Genomic DNA, 20,453 nt, shown 5'->3' with positions numbered 1-20,453 from the left:
AAATTAAGCTCTTTGAGCTACACTAAAATAGGACCTCAAGTAGTATGTTGGTTTATCAGTTGCCCCCATTTACCCCCTAAAACTTGTATGCCTTCATACCATTGAGTTATCTGGTCCCCTTGGCTGACGAAGAACCATTAGGCGAGGAGCACTGGCATCATCCAGGGTGATATTCTTCAAGCGATTGACCAGCCTATCAGGTCGTGGAGCTGCAACAGCCTTGGGGCCCTCACTATAACAAAGTCAAGAGATGAGAATAAGCAACACTTGGTGGGAAGAAGTAAGTACATGCAGAATGTGTCTTCTACCTAACTATCCAAATGACTCAGTGTTAATGAGGGGGGACTCTTGCCTCACCTAGCCAACTGGCTAGCAAGACAGGACAGACAAGTTGGTTTATCTTTTCATTCCCAACTCCAGGTTTATTACTGTGTAGGAGCTGAAAGAATCATTTGGGTGAGGTTCATCCCTAGACTGGTCTGCAATCAGAAAGACCAGTTCCGCAGACACATAAAACAAGGTACTGGGTATGAAAAAAAACCATAGAAAAGGAAAAATATGAAGAAATATTTCCAGAGACTCTTAGCTCCTCTCATGCTAATGGTGTTATGAAAACAAAACATAGTGCCAGAAATGGTAAACTATAAAATCTAGACAATGAAGAATTTACCACAAAGTGGCAGAAGCAAATTACAAAAAGCAGTGATGGAAAGTCAAGGAACATGATAAAGCAGAGATTGCAAAAGTTAAAAGACAAAGGTTACTAATGAACAACAACAAACTCACCAGACTCGCCAAACATTACAAGCACTGCACTTGCCAGTGCGCTGATTAAGAATCACTGAGAATTCCACCTCATCTCCTGCCTGTAGCTCAATGCCATCCTGAACTTCTTTCACATGGAAAAAGAGCTTCTTGCTATCTCCTACTTCATAGTTAATGAAGCCAAACTGAAAATTTAAAAAGACAGTAGTGTAAAAAAGACACACCATAGGAGGGAAAAGGAAACTCACTTTGAATGAAACACAATGCATGACCCTAATTAGAAGGGGATTTATAAAACATGTCAATGCTGATGCTCCAGTTCAGCTGCCTGGGTCTGCAAAACTTAGGGAAGAAATGTATCTTTGAAATCACTGCCATTCACTCTAGCACAGCCAGAGTAACAAAGGTTATCTTGTGCCTACATATAATGCATGAACCAAGCTTTTGAATTAAGCAAAATCAGAAAAGTTGTTACTTGAACATATGCTTGTTCTGCTCCCTTCCAAAATCAAGCTGGGTTATGGTATTACTAGAAACAGCCATACAAAATGTTATATTCACTGTACTGAAATTTTAAAAAAAAGTCTTCTCACAGATTCCCTTGAGATCTTTAGTACGAGGAAAAGTTTTCTTTGCCCAAAGTTTATTTTATGAAAACTTCTATATACATGGTTTCTTTCTTTGTGTGGTCTATAAAAGAAGCTCTGTGCTCAAGAATGAAAAACTGTTAATATGTCTTTCTATTCTGGACGTCTCACTCTGAACTTATTTTCCCCGTTATGTTAGTTATTAGTACTACTTTTACTTTCCTTTTGCTACTATTGCCATTTTTTTCTTTCCATGTGGTTTTTCAGTTTTTAATATGATCTTCAAATCATTGAAAAGGAAGATAAAGTGAAAAAAAAAACTGAATGTCGATGGTTCCTGCTTGGCTGAAAAATTTAAGGCTTTGGTTACCAACTCATAAAAAGATCCAATTGGATCCGGAGGTATTACCACTTACCTGATCTTTCACACACTCCACTGTAGCCCTACGCAGGGGTGTGATGTTGTAGGCCATAGTCTGTGCGTTTTGGCCCAGGACACACAACTGGAACTTGACACTCTCCCCTTTCTGTAGGCAATCCCCTTTGTTGGCCATCCCAACTATGCCAAATGGATAGACTTCACCTTTCATATCCCCTGTAGGGAGAAGCAAGTACAAAGTCTAAAAGCTAATATTTCACAACAGCCCTCTCTGTTGATGGTCCTAATAAATTTCTAAATAATTTGCTAAAAATATTATATTCACTAAGATTTTTAATACCTGAGAAATTCTACTTTAAAGCTTCAATAAAATCCTGAATGCTAAACACTACCATGAAAATAAAGGAAAACTTGTAGCTCATTGTCACTGTACTAGCTAATGAACAGCTTTAAACCAAGTGTATAGGGAAAATGAAAAACTCCAACAACACTATCACTTACCATCTCATTACCTAATTTTAAAGCACTATGGATTGCTCACATGATCCACTGGATTATCTTCTTTCCAAGTGCACAATATGAGCGAGTCAAAAACATTTCTGATCCATACCCAACTGGGCATTAAACAAGCCAAGCACAAGCAAAAGCACAACGTAGACAAATTTTTTGGCATTCCACCTCCTTTCTTTGTTCTGATTGTGGCGGTCTCAAACCTAAGGCACTTTTCTCCTAGATGGACCATCACACTTTTTCTTAATGTCAGATAGTAAATATTTTAATCTTACAGACTCCTATCTCTGTCACAAGTACTCAATTTTGCTGTTGGCAGTGAGAAAGCAAAGACAGTATGTAAATGAACAGCTGTGGTTGTGTTTCAAGAAAATTTTATTAATAAAAACAAGTCATCTTATTTGCTGAGCTTTGCCCTGGAATAAAAAGTTGGCTGAAAGTCAAGGCAGGCTACAGATAAAAACCAGGCCAAAGGGTTCATTCAGCTACCTATCAGTTCACCTGGATAGTGAATTCACCACTTAATCAACAAAAGTAGAAATGAGGGTAAAAATATCAGATGGAAGAAGTAGCTTCAAAATTGGGAATGCATTTAACCATTCTCTTGATGATTACAGAGGCAAGTGAAGATTTTCTTTTCAAACCGAGAGAAACTAAAAACTTTGAGGAAACACTGCCAAATAGAGCAAGTCATACAGAAGTATTAGAGACAACTAGACTAAGTGACGGAGAAGGCAATGGCACCCCACTCCAGTACTCTTGCCTGGAGAATCCCATGGACGGAGGAGCCTGGTAGGCTACAGTCCATGGGGTCGCAGAGAGTCAGACACGACTGAGTGACTTCACTTTAGCTTTTCACTTTCATGCATTGGAGAAGGAAATGGCAACCCACTCCAGTGTTCTTGCCTGGAGAATCCCAGGGACGGGGGAGCCTGGTGGGCCACCGTCTACGGGGTCGCACAGAGTCGGAAGCAACTTAGTAGCAGCAAAAGACTGTGATATTGGTAGTAACTACCATTTATTAAACACTATACTGATTCATATTTAATCTTTATAGAACCTTCTGAGGTTGAAGATATTATCTTCATTTTAAAAATGAAGAAACTGAGTAAGGAAAGATTTGTCAGGTTATACAGCTAGCAAGTGAAAGAGCCTGTGTGCAGATCTACGTCTGTCCAACACTGAAACCCCTGGTCTTATATTAAGGTTAGCTGTCTTCCTAAAAGAGCTGTTCTCACCACCAAGTGGGGAAAATGTGATCTGTATAGTCCCAGAAAACTCTAGGCTTGGAGATTTCAAGAAAGTTTCCTTTTCTACAAAACCTTGCTTTTAGACTATATCGAAGTGTTGAAGATTAAGTGGATTAGGGGTTGGGAATGCAAAAAAAGGTAAAAGGGAAAATGAAAGAGAGGAAAAAGGGTATTTTGATGTTATCTCATGAGTTAAAGTTAGCTGCCCACACCCACATGGCCCTTTTAGGGGTTTGATAAACATTATGGCATCATAGTTCAATAATGACTTGCTATAAAGTTAATTCATATTTGGAGATGTGCATATATGAGGATACTGGTTTCACAGAAAAAAGAAATTCCTAAGAACTCATGTGATAAAAGAACAGGTCCATCAAGGCTAATTTCCTTCTCTCATATGATCTGCTCTTTCCACTTTATGTTCTTCTATGACTCCCAGATGGCACAAGATTTATTCTCTTTTTAAATCAAGCTATCATCTTTTGTTGGCATTTCAAACCCTCTTATCAACCTCATCCTTACAGTAATTCTGCTATATTAATCATCCAGTATTCCCTACTGTATTTCCATTGCAAACCTGTTGGTCTTTCTGGTATTGTTTGGAGCAAGCCATTATAGCAGTTCTCAGGGAGTTGTCAAAGAATGGGAAAAAAAAGGCAGAAAAATGAAAATATAGGGAGCCTTGACCTAGAGACAAGTAGTAGGATCTTCATGGTATCCTGTAAGTAACAGACATAGTAAAATTTTACAGGAAGCAAAAATGTTTATAGAATTGAATACTTACTAGAACATTTTGTCAATACTGATGTAAATAACCAGTGAATAATAGAGGACAAAATTGTATTAAACCCAGCCAATTGTCAATGTCTGATTATCAACCATTAAATGCATATTTTTAGTGTGAGATTTTGTTCTTAGTCTATTATAACTCAGTTAGTAGCTCACATATCAGTCATTTATTCACATAAACCCAGGCTGATCTCATTTCCAAGAAATAAAAAAAAAAAAAACAGCCAAGCATGGGTAGGAAAATAAAATCACTTCTCCTTAATTCAGTTTTTAAGGACAAATGCAACACCACATTTTTAAATCTTCGACATGCTCATCTGAAGGTAAGGCAAATTTCAAAACATGATAAAGATGTTCTTACCTTCGTCCACAATCTCAATCATTCCTTGGTACTCATTCTGTGTTGGATCAACACTCCTCAAGGGGCGAATGACTTTACCAGAGTAGATGGTGGGATCAGCTTCCTCAGTAATGCCATTCACTACAAAACAAAAGCATGTATACCTTTCTCTCAACAATTATATTGAAATGCTATTCCACAGGATTAAAAATCAAAAAGCAAAAATCATCAGGACAAATGTTAATAGAGGGCTAGCTGGTTGTCTGCTAGTCTTAAAATACTTCTAAGCTCTTATTAAAGATGTTCAAAGAATTAGTAAGTATTCATATTTAAACACGTCTCACCCTCTCACCTTTTCCAGGTGACCACATGTCACCTTTGTAGTGAGGTATTCCCTGGTCTCTAGAAGTAGTGGCAACCCCAATACTTATATACTTCTCCAACTTATTTTATCTTAATATCTTTCTGAACATACTACATATAGTATTTCACTCATCTTGCTTGCCAATTTGTCTTATTTCTTCATTGCTGTACCCCCAGTATCTAAAACACAGCATACATCTAGGTTATTTGTTCAACTGAATGAACATTCTTAACTCCTATTTCTCTAGAAAAACATTAAGGGAAAGTGTTATTTGGGGAATTGTATTACATAAAACCCAAAAAGGAAGCTGCAAGAAATCAAAGATTCTAAACAGCAACGATTTTCTGAAGTTCCCATTATTTTTCACATTTAAACTCATTCTTATTTAAGTAAGTCTTCTAGAGGCATGCCTCCCTCTCTAATCCCATGGAGATTATCTTGGGGTTATTTTTGAAAAAGAGATATAGAATTGACAATAAACTCAAAGCAAATGATCTAAATAATCTAGAACAGTGGTTTTCAAACTTCAGTGTTCATCAGAATTACTTGCAGGATTTGTTAAAACAGGGTACCCATCTCCAAAGTTTCAGTAGGGTTGGGGTCAAAGAACATGTATTTTTAACAAGTGGCTAGGTGATGATGCTGTATCTAGGGATCACACCTAGAGAACACTGACCTAGAACAATAGGGTTTTTGCTCCCTCTCCCACCTTACCCTTCACCCTTTTACCTAAAGAATAGGCCTTTGACTTCATTAGAAGTCACAATTCATTACCTGAGTGTGTTTTGTTCACTTTTTCTGCACTGACTTTGTTGCCTTTTCCTTTGGACAAGCTGTACTCGACCATGTCCCCCAGTTCCAGGCTATCAACATCACCAGAGAACTCACTGCAGGGGAGGGGAAGGAAATGATATTTGAATAAATATTTACCACAAACATCAACGGGAGCAAGCAGCCTTTATTTCTTCTATTGTAATATTCACGATGTGCTTACAAATTGGATACGGTTTTAAGCACTGACTCATATGATCTTCAAGAATATCCTATGAAGAGGTACCATTATCCCCAGATTCAAGATAATGAAACTAAGATGCTAGGAGGTTATTTTCATTCAATAAAAAGATAATAAAAGTTACATAGCTATTAAGTGGCAGAGCCTGGATTCAAACTGAAACTGTATGGTTCTAAGAGCCCATGCTATGGGCTATGGCTAACCACTATGCTATAATACCAAATCAAATACACAATTCTCTGATAGCAACATATAAAACAGAATTCTTTTACTGAAGTAGACAGGGTCCTATACAATGTTCAAAGCAGATACAGGTCTTCTTATATCTTTTGACCACATGTTTTCTATATAGAGGTAGACAATTAACTTTATATACTGCCAAAATTTTACCAATATGAAATCTGAGATTAAAAACTACATAACCACCCAATATTAATATTTTTGACTCTAAAACCAGAGAATGGAAGCTCCAAGTTCCTAAAAGGCAATCCTTACCTGTAATGGAAAAAGATTTCCTTATCATGATTGGCTGTTTCAATAAATCCAAAATTATCCTTCAAAGTTGCCACATAACCCAAGAGCCTCTTGGAGTTCGAATTACGACCTAAGAGTCGCACACAAGTTGCAATCTGCTGTCCAGGCCTCTGTTTGTCACTAATACTAAATTCAACCTGTGAAAAATAAGGATGTGTGGAAATGACAACACCCCCAGACCTTGCTTTCCACTTAAATAGTCTGTATAAATAATTTGATGGAACAGATTTCCACCAGAACTATTACTTCTATTTCTCATTCCATTTTTCACAAGGATCAAGTTGTTGCTCTCCAGTGTGTATTCCTTACAGATCTCACTTTCTTTAAAGGAAGTCAATTAGAAAACCAGACATTCTAACCAAGTACAATAAAAATTAACCACAATGTAAAAACCTTACTTTGATGTTTTAACTTTCTTACCAATATTATTTATTTTAAATAAGGTAATTCTTTTGACATATCTAATGCTTAAACACTAACTCTTCAAAAAGCTTTTAACAAAAGCTTGCTAGACCCTATTCTAATTGAATAAACTGCTTTTAAATAGGAAGATGTTCATATATATATATTAAACTTGTAAGCACAAAAGAATTGGAGCACAACTTAATAAAATTTAAAGAAACCATGTTTTCAGGATTTAAGATTAAGATGATAACCTTTAACTCTCCCTCCCTCTCCTTTCTCTAGTAAGAATTATCTTGCCTTGTCTCCTATTTGAGGAGAAGTAGATCCTTCCACATCCTTGGCTTGAAAAGCAATAGTCAATTTCACCCCACAATCATCATAAGCAATAATGCCATCCTCAGCCTCCTAGAGAGATACAGACAGAAAACAATGAAAAGAATCAAGAACAACTGAAAAAACAGTATCAGCACAATTACAGTTATTATAGAATCCTGAGCCAGAAAACAGGCAGAAATTTCTTACTTAGGGTTCTCTAAAATATTTTTCATTTGAATAAAAATATGGTCTTACCTTAACTCAAGGCCAACTCAATCTGCTATCATCTGGTCTTAAAGTCTTATCCTAGTTTTAACACTGAGAGGGAGAACTTGCTGGCAGGTCTATGCTAGTTTTCACAGCCAATCAGAAATCACCTCCCCAAAGAAAAAGTCCTATCTTCCTGTTAAACTAATTAGTGCTTTATAAAGAAACCTTGAGACTTTCTCATCTGTACCTCTATTCCGTGAGGAATATCCTTTCCTCATTTATCTCCACCTATTATATGTCAATGTCCTTAGTGAAACTGTCCCAGATGCTGTCAGCTTAAGAATTAATTTTTGACAAAGATCCCTTACCTTTTACAGCAGCATTTAAAATTGTTTGAATTAACCTGTTTCTATACAATTTTTAATCTGTTACCTAAGAGCAAAAATAATCTTATGGATAGCTTCATATTTAGATTCAGTGGGTTTTTTAAAAAATGGGGAATTCCAGTGTGTGAATTCAGTCTACCAAAATTTCAAAGTTTTAAATTTCTTGGATGACAAACACTATCATTTCAGATGAGTGGTTCTAAACTGGGAGTGATCAGGAGACATTTGGCAGATTCTGGAGACATGTCTGGCAGTCACAAAGCGGGAGAAAAGATACTGGCCTCTAGTGAGTAAATGAAGAAGGCAATGGCACCCCACTCCAGTACTCTTGCCTGGAAAATCCCATGGACAGAGGAGCCTGGTAGGCTGCAGTCCATGGGGTCGTGAAGAGTCAGATACGACGGAGTGATTTCACTTTTACTTTTCACTTTCATGCACTGGAGAAGGAAATGGCAACCCACTCCAGTGTTCTTGCCTGGAGAATCCCAGGGACAGCAGAGCCCGGTGGGCTGCCGTCTGTGGGGTCGCACAGAATCGGACATGACTGAAGCGACTTAGTAGTAGTAGTGAGTAAAAGCCAGAGAGGGATGCTGCTAAACATCCCCAAACGCAAAGAACAGCTACCCACCTCCTCCTTCCCAAAGAATTATCCAGCTCAAGATGTTAATATTGCTGAGATTAAAAACTTTGCTTTAGACTGATTCACTGTTCATATTATAGGCAATTCTGAAAGACTAACACTCCATTATTGTGTGAACAGTGGTTTCCTTTAAAGAGAAGAGACAAACTGTAAAAATCATTTTGATTAAAACTTACCTTTTCTTTGCCTTTATTTGGGCTAGTGGTTTTAGGATTCGAAAAAGTGGCCTCTTTTTCTACAGTGCCCAGAAAACGATGATCTGAATGGGAGTGGAACGAAACCGTGCCCTTGGGAAGTTTTTTAATCCTAATAGCATGATTTCTTTGGGCAGAGAGCATATCCTACAAATGATTAAAAAAAAAAGTAACTTAAAACTGAAAAAGGAAGGACCAAGAAAACCTCTCATACTTTTCTCAAAAACTACTCACAGGAACCACAGTAAACTCTACTTCATCTGCAATATGAAGCTGGTTCCCATCCAGAATTTCACTGAAGTGGAAGAACATACGAGCATCACGATCCACACACTTGATGAAACCAAAACCATCTCTCATGGCAGCAATTACACCCTGAAACCAAAATAATACTGGCTGTGAAGACTGTCAAGACAACATTCAAATTTGGAAGTATCATCACATCAAATGTCAGGAATTAAATATCCAAATCTTGTATCCACATTTAAAAATTTCCATTTAAATACAAATTCACTGATTTCAATAAAATAATCCCTAAGCAACTGAGACTCCCCAGATGCTACTCCTTGGCCAATAAACAGTAGAAAAAGTATTTCTGAAGTAAATGTATGCAGCATATTCCATTTAATTTTCAATTGTCAAAAATATTGTTTTACAAGATGAGGAAACTGAGGTCGAAAGAGGTTAAGCAATTTGCCCAAAGCACATAGTTACTAAGTGGCAAACAATGGATTCCAAATAATGCCCAAGCTTTATGACACTGTAACTTCCAGAAATTAAAAATCTACAGAACAATACTTCAAATACCTCAAAAGTCAACTAAAGGCAACTTTATAATCTCAATTTCAAAAATCTTTTGAGCTTAGGCACAGGAGGATTTAAGATTTAGGTTTGAAAAATAAACTATATAAAGTCCCATCCTCATGGTTTTTTTCCTTCGTATTAAATTATCAGCTCTGTAAAGGCCTTATATCCAGAATAACTGGACATGACAGATACATGAATAGTTACTGAAACACAATTACTATCAACACATCAATGACTTACATATTGCATATTTACATATTACAGAGATGATTACTCTATAATCAGTTTTGAATACAGCCTAAGCTACATTCTGACATTTAATCCTTGCTAAATCCTGATGACAACCAAGCTATTCAACAATGTTCTCCATACTGTAAAGCCAAACACATCTAAGAAACATTTTTTTGCAAACACTGCAAATGTCAAACACTGGGAAATATTACAGATCAGCAGTCCCCAACTTTTTTGGCATCAGGGATCCATTTCACGGAAGACAACTCTTCCAAAGACCTAGAGGTGGGGGGTAGGGAGGGGGTTCAGGCTGTAATGCGAGCAATGGGGAGCAGAGGGCTTGCCTGCTGCTCACTTCCTGCTGTGCAGCCTGGTTCCTAACAGGCTGAGGACCAACCAGTCCACCGCCCTGCTGTAGCTATTAACTGTAAACAGCACCAAATGTATATTACATCTGATAAAACTAATTCATCAAAGCTTAACTTTAAAAATATGTTTGGGCAACACGGGCATCATTTCCAGACATATATTCACTAATAAAAAATTTCAAGTCCTACTATAAAAACAAAACCTACTTTGTGGAGTATTTTATGGAACAATCTGGAAAAATCTACTTTCTACAATGATGAACTTAAATCAACTCAGTCTTCATATTTAAGGGCCAGAGAAGCACTGACTCTCAAAAGACCTTAGAAATCATCCTCTCCAAATTTCCATTCTAAAACCTTCTCACATATATTTCAAGGTAACCAGTTAGGTGTCAAACCAAGATTGATTCAATGTCTATATTCTTAATCACCTTAATAAGGTAACTACCCAATATTGTCATGCCTCAAAGAATTTTCAATACCATATTACAAACTTACATATAACATTGTCCCACCTACCTTCCACTTTGGATACGCATCTAACACTTACCATCTCTCTGGCTTCATTAGTGAACTGAAATGTATTTGATAGAACTTCTATGTTGGTTGCTCGTTCTAATTTGTCACGACGGTCTGTTGAAATATTAAACCTAACGTGGTCACCTTCCAACAGGGTCACCTTGGATTTTGTATCTTTGTCTCCAAAGGGAAGTTCTTTAGGAATCACAAAATCAACTTTGATGCGTCCTGGCAATGGGTCATTCTGATGAGAAGGAAAAACTATTTTAGCTGGAGATTTCTCATCCTTCCTAGTTCTAAGTCAAACAAGAAGAACACATAGTAAACCCATGTTATTTATAATAGATAACTCCCTAAAGGAAAAAAAGGTGTTGAAAACCTATGTTCAATTTGAAAGCTTTTGTGTTCTGTGGTCACATGACACAACCATGAACTCATGATACTGCAGTTAAGATCCTGCACTCTGATACTGAGAGATTTTATTTAAGGGGGAAAAAAAAAAAAAAATCCAATCTCTTATGTTTTACATTTCCTTAACAATGATACCACTGGTCTCATCTTTTCACTCCCCCCAGACCCCTTACATACAAGCCCAACTGGGGCCCAAGCACACAGACATGAATTGTTTTCCCTCCCATCTAACCAGCAATTTTTTTTGGTCCCTTTCTCCATATCACCCAGCTAAAACAAACAAACAATATATTCATGAATGTACCTACCAATGGTTTCCTATTTAAATTCTACACATTAAATACTTAATACTTAAAACAAAATTACATTAATTGAATATAATAAAACTTCTGTATACCACACCATATTACTCTTATTTCTGATGAGGCAAAAGATGACTCTCCTGAAAAAAGACTATTTACCTGGTTTTTACTGGGTACTTTGGGGATGACTTTGGTTACAGTTCCTTCAAAATGTTCAATGCTGATATCTTCAAAAATGACTGTTCCTTGAGGCAACAGTCTGACATCTGTTGCAACTTCTTTACCCTAAACCAGAAAGGAGCATAGGGGGCACACATGTCATTTTAAGTGTTTCATACATTTTAACTACTTACTTTAAAAGAAGGTCAAAGGTCAAGTTATTTAACTATCTTACATTTCGGTCCTTGATTGTGAATTCCACGTCATCTCCAGGCTGTAAGGATTCTAAGTCACCCTTAAATTCACTATAGTGAAAGAATATCTCCTTTACAATATCGCCTCTTTCAATAAAGCCAAACGCCTCCTAGAGGCAAACAAATATGAAAAAAAAGCAGGAATATTAGGCACTATTCAGCATATATATTTATGATTACAATTTACAATTAAGAAGCCTTTTAAGTGGCAACATTATTATTTGGTAAAGTCTAATATTAATACCAATGAAATGGCCATTTTAAAGAATATAATTAGTAACCAGATTGCTTTTGAAGTTAATATTTTTTAAAGGAAAGACAAAGAAGAAAATCAAAAGACTTGAGTTTGAAAGACTTAACACAGCCAAAGAAAAAAACTCAAGTTTGTCAAATTTGATGACACTTACTTTCATGGCACAAACTACTCCCTGATAGCGAGCTTGTTTCTTTTTCAACAGCATAATATTACGAGCACTTACAGCACCAGTACTGGAAAAAAAGAATCAGGTGGGGATAGTGGGGAACAAAGAGGGGTGGAAAATGCATTGATCTGGTTAGATACAATGACTTTAGAGAAACAATAGTTTTCTAAGCCCTTAACACTTCTGCATTATCACTAATATAAGATTTCCTAATACACAATCCTTTTCATATAGCTTCACATGCAAAGGACTTTTGCCCAAACTTCCTAGCTTTTGAAACGGGGCATATATATATGTGACCGTTTTCCTTTTGGGCTGTTGAAAATAAGTCCACAAATTGGATGCCATCAGATGGGGAATGCTAAGGTTTTAGAAAGGCCATTACTTGAACAAACACTGAGTAGGAATTATGTACTGCATACAAACATGGGAAAACAGAGATAAGAGATGGTCCTGTTTACAATGAATACTGAATTTAGTAGCTATCCCATCAATTATACAGCAAAGAAACCTTGAGTAAATGCAGTGATTATAGGAGATATTTGCTATGCTTTAAAAAAAAGTGACATTCACCTCCACTGAAAAGAGAGATGTCATGTTGCTAAACTGTCCCCATCTTTGAGCAGCAGCATGTAAATCTGACAGTGACCCCACTGACTAGCCCACCAGGCTCCTCTGTCCGTGGAATTCTCCAGGCAAGAATATTGGAATGGGTAACCATTCCCTTCTCCAGATCTTCCTAACCCAGGGATCGAACCCAGGTCTCTTGCATTACAAGCAGATTCCTTACTATCTGAGCTACCAGGAAGCCCTTAAAGATGGCACAAACTGTATAAGGTGGAAGAGTATTTGTTGGTGTTGTTTTTAAGATCTTCAGACCAAGCTTATGGACAAAGTCCTTCATGGACAACTGTCCTTTTTATTTCAGAAACTTAACAGACTAACAGAAGATCCTGGAAAAATCCTATGTGCTTTTGCAACTCACTATAGTGAAAAGGTCTTATTTAGAGCCAGATTTGGGATTGAAATGTCAATTTAAAAGCTGTGTGACTTTAGGCAAGTCACTTTATGAGAACATACCTCACTTTACACATGGAAGACTTAGTTCTGAGGATTAACAACTGTACATAAATATTTAGTACAAGACCTAGCACATTCAAGACTTTATTAGGATTAAATAAAACCCTTTCATTGGCTCCCCATCCACCTCAAGCCCTATTCCCTAGTTTCCTACTTAAGATTAATTTGAGGTCTCAGACTAAAACTACTAATATCCGTACCTGTTACTCAATCTGATTTCTTCTAGTCTTACAAGAGGTAAAGCTCAAGGCTAATAATTCTGCACAAACTACTGGAACTTTATTCTGTACTGCCAGTGAAAGTCCATTCCCAGCACTTTCTCCTATTTTTAAGTTCCCTTATATCTATCTTTTCCAGTCTAAAGTAAAAATAACCATCCCTGGGCTTTCTTAAGTACACTTTCCTTAACTGCTTATGCCAAGGAATTCAACAGCTCTATCTCCTGCCTGTCACTAGCTTGTTCAGATCTATACATACAACTACATATTTAATATCTTCACCTACAGACACCTCAAATTCAAAATGCCAAAATAAGCGTAATTCTTCTCCCACCCTTAATCTTTCTGTTGTACCTCCTAAGTCCAGTTACTGCCATCATTAGCTGTCTAGTAGCCCAAGCAAGAAAAATGGCATTTGGGACTCCTCTTCCCTTAGATCTAATATACTCCTCTCTCAAGTTATTAAACTTGGTCATTTTTTTTTTCTCTTACGTGATTTGAGTTCTATACCCTACCACCACTGGCCTATCCATATTAGACCCTTATCTTTCATATTAACTCTCAAATCTCTGCCTCTTATCTAGAGGATCCCTACTCTCCAAAAGCCTACCATCCCCACCACTTCCAACAATTGAAATCATACTTCCCCAATTAAAATCCTTCAAAGATTCCTGTTACTACTAATGAATAAACTTCAAACTTCATCCTTCTATGATCCAGTCAATTCAATCAACTCAAACTTTTGGCCATTTTGCCCAAATGCTACTTCCTCTACCCAGAATGTTTTTCTCATTTCCCTAGTGACTCCTCATCTCAAAGTACGCCTCAAGCACTGCTGTTTGGTAAGACTTTCACTCATCTCCAGTAGAGATCCTTCAAAGTTCTGATCATGTTTTAATTATCCTATTTCTGACACCCTGCATAGTGCTTATCATAGAACTGATGCTCAGATGTTTAGCTGATGAATACCAATTTAAAAGATCATGACAATTATCCAGATTTACAAGTTAGGTTTTGACTCACTTCAAACTTCTTACTTCCAAAAAGAAAAAATACATTTAAATGGGAGAACTTACTGTTTATTGTTATCAATTACAAAGTTTATTTTATCTCCAGTTTCCAGCTGAACATTCCCTTCAACATCTTCAGGGGTGTAAGTCAGATAAAACACTTCCTGTGAATTAACAAGTTATTATTACTATATTGCAGGATGCATGTTCACTGTATAATGTGATTTACTTTGTTAAATACTTCTTAAACTGGCATTTAAAACCAAATCTCTTAAAATTAAATGACTTTTTGACAAGTAAATTAACTTATTCATATAAACACACTTTCCCTCCAAGGTGCTGATGACTTTTGCGAGTCCACAGCTGAGCAGCAATCCAACTTCAAAAAGCTTAAACACGTGGAAGCATTTGCCCAGAGGCTGTAGTTACATTTCAAAAAAACAATTTTTATATAAGGCATTCCAAACAAAAAAGCTGGAGTTAGTGCTTAAAAGGAACCAGAAAAAAGATCCCTTCCCACAACCCCCCCAAAAAGTAAGTAAAAGAAGCATTTTACCTTAATGTTCTAACTAAGGTCACACTTGGGCAAGCTAAGACACTTGGAAGTCCTATGGATTTTTTTTTCTTTTTAAAGTTTTTGATTATGCTGCACTCAAAGCCTCTTTGAAACCAAATTTAAAACTGATTTTTAATCAACTGCAGCTTACGTTTTCTATTTTGAATTTTAAAGTACGCTTATAGATCACATGGTGGATCAGGCAAAGGTTTAAGAAAAATACACAAGTTTACCCCATTACGTTCGTAGCATACACTCCCTGTTGGACTCTGACCCGGGGCAGCTGGAGATTTACTCTCTAAGTTGTGAGGAACAGCGCACACAACCTACCAGTCAAAAAAAAAAAAATTTCCATTGCTAATCATTTCAGGAGCAGCACTGTTCAATATAAACTGAATTTTAATATCCTCTATACTATACATAGGGATGCATTTTAATATGATCCACAGAGGATGTCATGCTGCCAAGTTTCAAACTTACAGTACATCAACTGACTGTAAGTATAGACTTAGGGTTATATGTAAAAACCCAAATGACTCTTGACCAAATTTTTATTTCAGGTCAAGAAATGCCAGTGCTTCTGATACAATTTTAAAATAGTAACTTTTATATACTATAGCTCTCTTGCGTGCAAACTGAGGAGATGGGGTGAATCTTCCTTTTCTAATGTGAAAGATAAGCAAATTCAGGGCCCTAAGAAAATATAAACACCAAAGTCACTAACTTGTCCATTAATTCGTTCTTCAGGGAGGATTTCTTGTTTTATCTTCACCAGTTTAACAGCTATGGGTTTCCCAGTCCGCCGGTCAGATGATACTTCAAATTCAACATCATCTAAAATAAAGAGTGTTATATTTGTTAAACTAATTTTGGTAAAATGGTATCTCACTTTAGAGTTAAACTTAATGCTGCATTTGAGTTTTTTCTCTAAGTGTAGTCCCTGGACCAATGGAAGCAGCAGCAACATCACCTGAAGCACAGCAGACAGGTGAATTCTCAGGGCCCAGTCCAGACTTACTCAAAAACAGACTCTGGGCATCAGGTACAGCTATCTATGTTTTAACAAGCCTTGTAGGTAACTTTGATACACACTAATGTTTCAGAACCACTGCTTTAGACTAAGTTAGTAGTATCTCAGTCTTAGTTTTCATGGCACTTACACATACTACAAATACGTAATGATGATGTGATTTGGCAAGCTTCCCCCCACCTTAAAATCCCTCTATACCCAGTTACTTCATCTGTAAAATGAGGATTAACCAATATAACACTCTTATACAATATTTGGAATGCCAAATATTCACGTTAACACATTATTGACCAGAGACGTTATCAATACATTTTTAGAAAAAGATAATCAACATCACTGTTCAAAGTCAGTAGATCTTAAAATTTATCACAGGTTCATTACACAAGTTATGACTGTCCTTATCATTCATTTTGCTTTTTGTGCCAACCCTGTGTATATTATAAATGCAAGTTTATCACCGTAAAAATTTTTTAAATGACATTGCAAAATTTTGAGTGAAGAATTTTTTGGTGAATTTTACAGATTCTTTATCTGAGAGACGTATATACTAGTGGCTCAGAAGATAACAGTTCTTCAAAATATAGTTCAGACAATGTGACTATTAGACCAACAAAAACACAAAAATCCTTAGTGACAGATTCTGATACAGAAAGTGAAAATGAAACTCATGATGCTGGAGAAGCCTTTACAGGTGTGTCAGGTGTTAACTACTGCACACAATAATCCACAAAGTGTTAGTGAAATAACAGAATTAATTTCTGGCCAGTCAAGATAAAAATATCAGACACTGGTTTCTGCAAAAATCCTTGGTCAGTAATGAGTTAACTATTGCTCTTTTTTCTCAAAGATATTTTATAACACACACAGAGACCCTGTAACTTCAGTCCTTTAATAAGCCACATTTTTTCTACACATGAAAGTAATTTCTATGATGTCAGCCAAAATGAATTTCCATATAGTTCAATGGTGACATCGGAAGAGTTATTTTTTTTCAGCTACTACCCAAAGTAGGAACAGGCAAAACAATGAAAACTAACAATATAAAAGTTTTATTTTACTGGCTTAAAACCTAATAGCCAAACAATCATTATTATGGGAGTAACAAAGCTACCAAGTATTTACTTAAAAAATATTCAAAGGTATCTTTTACTCAATAACTCTTTCATCCCTCAAAAAGATCACCACAAGTAAAATCAGCATTTTGCTGATTTATATAGACAAACTTCAGTAATTGGTACAATGAAAAGGCCAAAACCATAGCACTGTCAGGCATAAGTTGATATGCAAGAAAAATTTGGGATCAGTTTTATAAAAAGGAGAATCGACAAATTACCTCCTACTTTTAAGTCCTGCAGGTTGCCATTATACTGTGAACAGTGGAAGAAAAGTCTAGCTTGCCGTTCTGAACACTGAATAAATCCATAAGAGGTTAGCAGTTTTTCAATAACCCCAGTCTCACGCAGTGCTGCTGAAGTACCATTGGGGTACCCATTATGTCCATTGTTGTGGAGAAGGTTTGGATCAAAGCTCATCTGTTTTAAAAAGAGAAAGAACTCAATACATACAGATCTGTACATTCTCTCTGTAGCATACTACGTCTGATTAACAAATCACCGAACTTTTAATATGAAAAGGCAAAGAAAATAAAGGTAATACAAGTAAAGGGAAGATTATGTTTTTATTACTGAAATGTTAATTTAGCCAATAAAACATTTCAGAGGAAGTAATTCAAATTATTTTGGGGAACCGTCCCAATTTATGGTAGGATTTTCACTTCCCACAAATCAAATTTCTGGAGTTTAAATATTAAGACAAAGCAACCACATAAGTAAAAGCTGCCTTTAATTAAATTACTAAAACATCATCAGGACAAAGGTAACTAATATTCACAAGATGGAAAACCAAACTACCAAGACATATCATTAAGGAATTTATTTATTTTGAAAGAGAAATAGAAACCTTGATGCTATTTGGTAAGCCATGCATCTTGAAGGCAATTACTTAAGTTAGTAAAAAGAATAAAAGAAACCTTCTAAAAAAAAAAAAAAGAAACCTTCTATGCAATACTTATTTCAAACTAGAAAATGCATGCATGCTCAGGTCTTTTAATGGAAGACGACTGAAAACAGTGATTAGACAAGAGTTTTCTAAGTACTCCAAGACAACAAAAGCTCTTCAATCCTAAAAATAATCAATCACTTCACAGGCACAATTAAAAGAAATCTTTTCATTTGTTTCAGACACTGATGAAATCTCCAAATACTGTCATCTGTTTCTATGATTAGATAAACCAAAATAAAACACTCTTTAATATAAGAGGGGCTATTTAAATGCAATGTACTGGGACCTATTTAATCATCAGATACTGTCTATCACAGTGTGTATTTCATTTTATTTAAGTGAAGCAGGACACAGGACAAAATCCCTAGGGAAGGTTAGGTCTATCACTGATCTACTATAGCAACATATCCACATCCTTACAACTAGTTTTAGACCTTTTCATTGAAAATTTGACTCATAAGCATTTTTACTTGTCTGATGTTGGGCATTAATAAGAATATTTTTCATTAGGAAAAAGAGACCACTGAAATTATAGAAACATAAACCCAAGTTTCAAGTAGTTAAACACTGTGTGGGACAGCCAAACCATGCAAAACAAAGCCATCACATCTATAGGTGGTTAGTTCCAGTTCTTTCATGGTAGACACTGTTTTGTGCTGGATGTGTTAACTCATTTAATTTTTACAAAAGCCCAGGAGCATGTAATACTGTCCCTATTTTACTAATGATGAAATAGACACTGAGATTAAATGACTTACAAAAGTCAAATGACAGAGGATTCAAAACCATATGCACAATATAGACTCTAAACTAGGGCACGTCAAAGTGAAGTTACCCAGTGATCTGGTTAAAATACAAAATCTGACTCACTGGCAGGGGTTTGAGATTATCTGTTTCTAACAAATTCCCAAGGGGATACCGATGCTTTTGCTTCCTGGACACCCTCTGAGTAGCAAGCCCTAAACTACTAAACTTACCTTTCAAGATTCAAGGTGAAAGAAATGCTTAGGGAAGTTAGAAAGTAAGTTTGCAGGGTATTTCAATCAAACTGAGTGATGCTTCTTAGTCATGCTCTTAACACAAAGAAAAAAAGCTAGGATGACTGCTTCCCTGACTTACAGATCTCTGATACGTGGGGGTCCTCTTTTGTTTTTTAGTCCCAGATGAGGTAGAAGATGAAGATAAAGGTAAAGAAAGTGAAGGAGGGGCTGCAGGAGGGGGATGAGGATCGGATGACACAGTAAAAACGTTCTCCATCTCAAACAGCTGTGATAACATAACACAATGTTTATAACTATCATCAATAAAAATTTAACACATTTGACAATCAACCTGTGTATCTACCTTTACCATTAGGTTACTTCAGCAAAATAGAAATCATTTAACCAGATTTCTATCAACAAAATAAATTATAGCATTAACATTAAAAGGTCAAACCGAAATGCATTTTTAAAGCACTTACTTAATCCCTAATCCACAACATTTATAATTTTTAACATGCTGTAAGGACTCTGGCAGTTGCTACAATGAGACAATTGAGCCCAAAGTCTTCAAAATGTCTCACAACTTCACACAGAATCCAATATTCTCAATCACTTGTCTCCCTAAAGAAGGTTATACACCGGATAATTCAATGGTGTGTAGGAAGAAAGAATCCTAACTAGAATAAATATATTTTGTCAAGAGATAACAATTAGCTTTTTAAATGGTTATTACGTATTTATAGAAAAGGCTTTGCTGAATTGCTTTGTCAGATCATATCACAGATCAAACATAAAGTATTCTGAGGTTGAGTGGAGAGCCTCACCAGAGATTGACAGCGAAGCCCTCCTTTATTTACTTTCAGCGTATTAAATTTACACTTCCCTGACTAAGTACACATACAAATTTAGTTATCTAGTTTAATTAAACTGCCCTCACAAATAGAAAAGGTGTTGAGAAAGATTCCTAGAGAAGAATCTTAGAAGATAATGCTAATAAAGCAAGCAAAGGCAGAGTAGTGGGAGCCAACACTTCTCATTAGTTCTTGTACTTCCACATTATGAAATAAATCACCATTAATGAGATCTGACAAGTCTCAAAAAAACTAAGATCAAGACTGTGATACTTATGCCAGCAATAGTAGTGATAAAACACAAAATCCATACTGTGCCTTAGATATTAATTCATGATAGTATAAAGTTTTTAAATTAAACACTTACAAACTAAGCATCCAGATATGTATTCTGAGTGAGGCTGGAAAGTTTCTGTTAACAGGTAAACTACTTTTATAATACTGCTTATTTTAACTTTGTCCTATTTGTGCCACTGCTTTGTAATGCAAGTATAATCACACAATTTATAAA

At 36.1% G+C, this 20,453-nt stretch overlaps 1 protein-coding gene across 2 annotated transcripts in view; it reads right to left on the bottom strand.

Moving 5' to 3' along the window:
- The window catches only part of CSDE1 (cold shock domain containing E1), a 35,583-nt gene that overhangs the window by 1,623 nt on the left and 13,507 nt on the right, over positions 1-20,453 (bottom strand). Inside the window, exons 3-20 of one of the 2 annotated variants that reach the window (XM_061410508.1) lie at positions 19,228-19,374; positions 17,381-17,579; positions 15,742-15,851; positions 15,251-15,343; positions 14,528-14,625; positions 12,139-12,220; positions 11,713-11,841; positions 11,478-11,603; positions 10,637-10,849; positions 8,915-9,055; positions 8,663-8,827; positions 7,233-7,340; positions 6,492-6,667; positions 5,759-5,871; positions 4,642-4,761; positions 1,769-1,947; positions 787-950; positions 100-232 (exon numbers count right to left, since the gene is read on the bottom strand). In XM_061410508.1, the coding sequence (XP_061266492.1) occupies positions 100-232; positions 787-950; positions 1,769-1,947; positions 4,642-4,761; positions 5,759-5,871; positions 6,492-6,667; positions 7,233-7,340; positions 8,663-8,827; positions 8,915-9,055; positions 10,637-10,849; positions 11,478-11,603; positions 11,713-11,841; positions 12,139-12,220; positions 14,528-14,625; positions 15,251-15,343; positions 15,742-15,851; positions 17,381-17,579; positions 19,228-19,365 (2,487 nt within the window). In that variant the 5' untranslated portion in view covers positions 19,366-19,374. The remainder of the gene's footprint in view (positions 1-99; positions 233-786; positions 951-1,768; positions 1,948-4,641; positions 4,762-5,758; positions 5,872-6,491; positions 6,668-7,232; positions 7,341-8,662; positions 8,828-8,914; positions 9,056-10,636; positions 10,850-11,477; positions 11,604-11,712; positions 11,842-12,138; positions 12,221-14,527; positions 14,626-15,250; positions 15,344-15,741; positions 15,852-17,380; positions 17,580-19,227; positions 19,375-20,453) is intronic. The other variant, XM_061410515.1, reaches the window with a different exon arrangement.

Source organism: Bos javanicus, chromosome 3 (genome assembly GCF_032452875.1).
Source record: "Bos javanicus breed banteng chromosome 3, ARS-OSU_banteng_1.0, whole genome shotgun sequence".
NCBI classification, from domain to species: Eukaryota; Metazoa; Chordata; class Mammalia; order Artiodactyla; family Bovidae; genus Bos; species Bos javanicus.
Note: the sequence above shows the minus strand (reverse complement) of the source record. Positions and strands in the feature narration are given on the sequence as shown.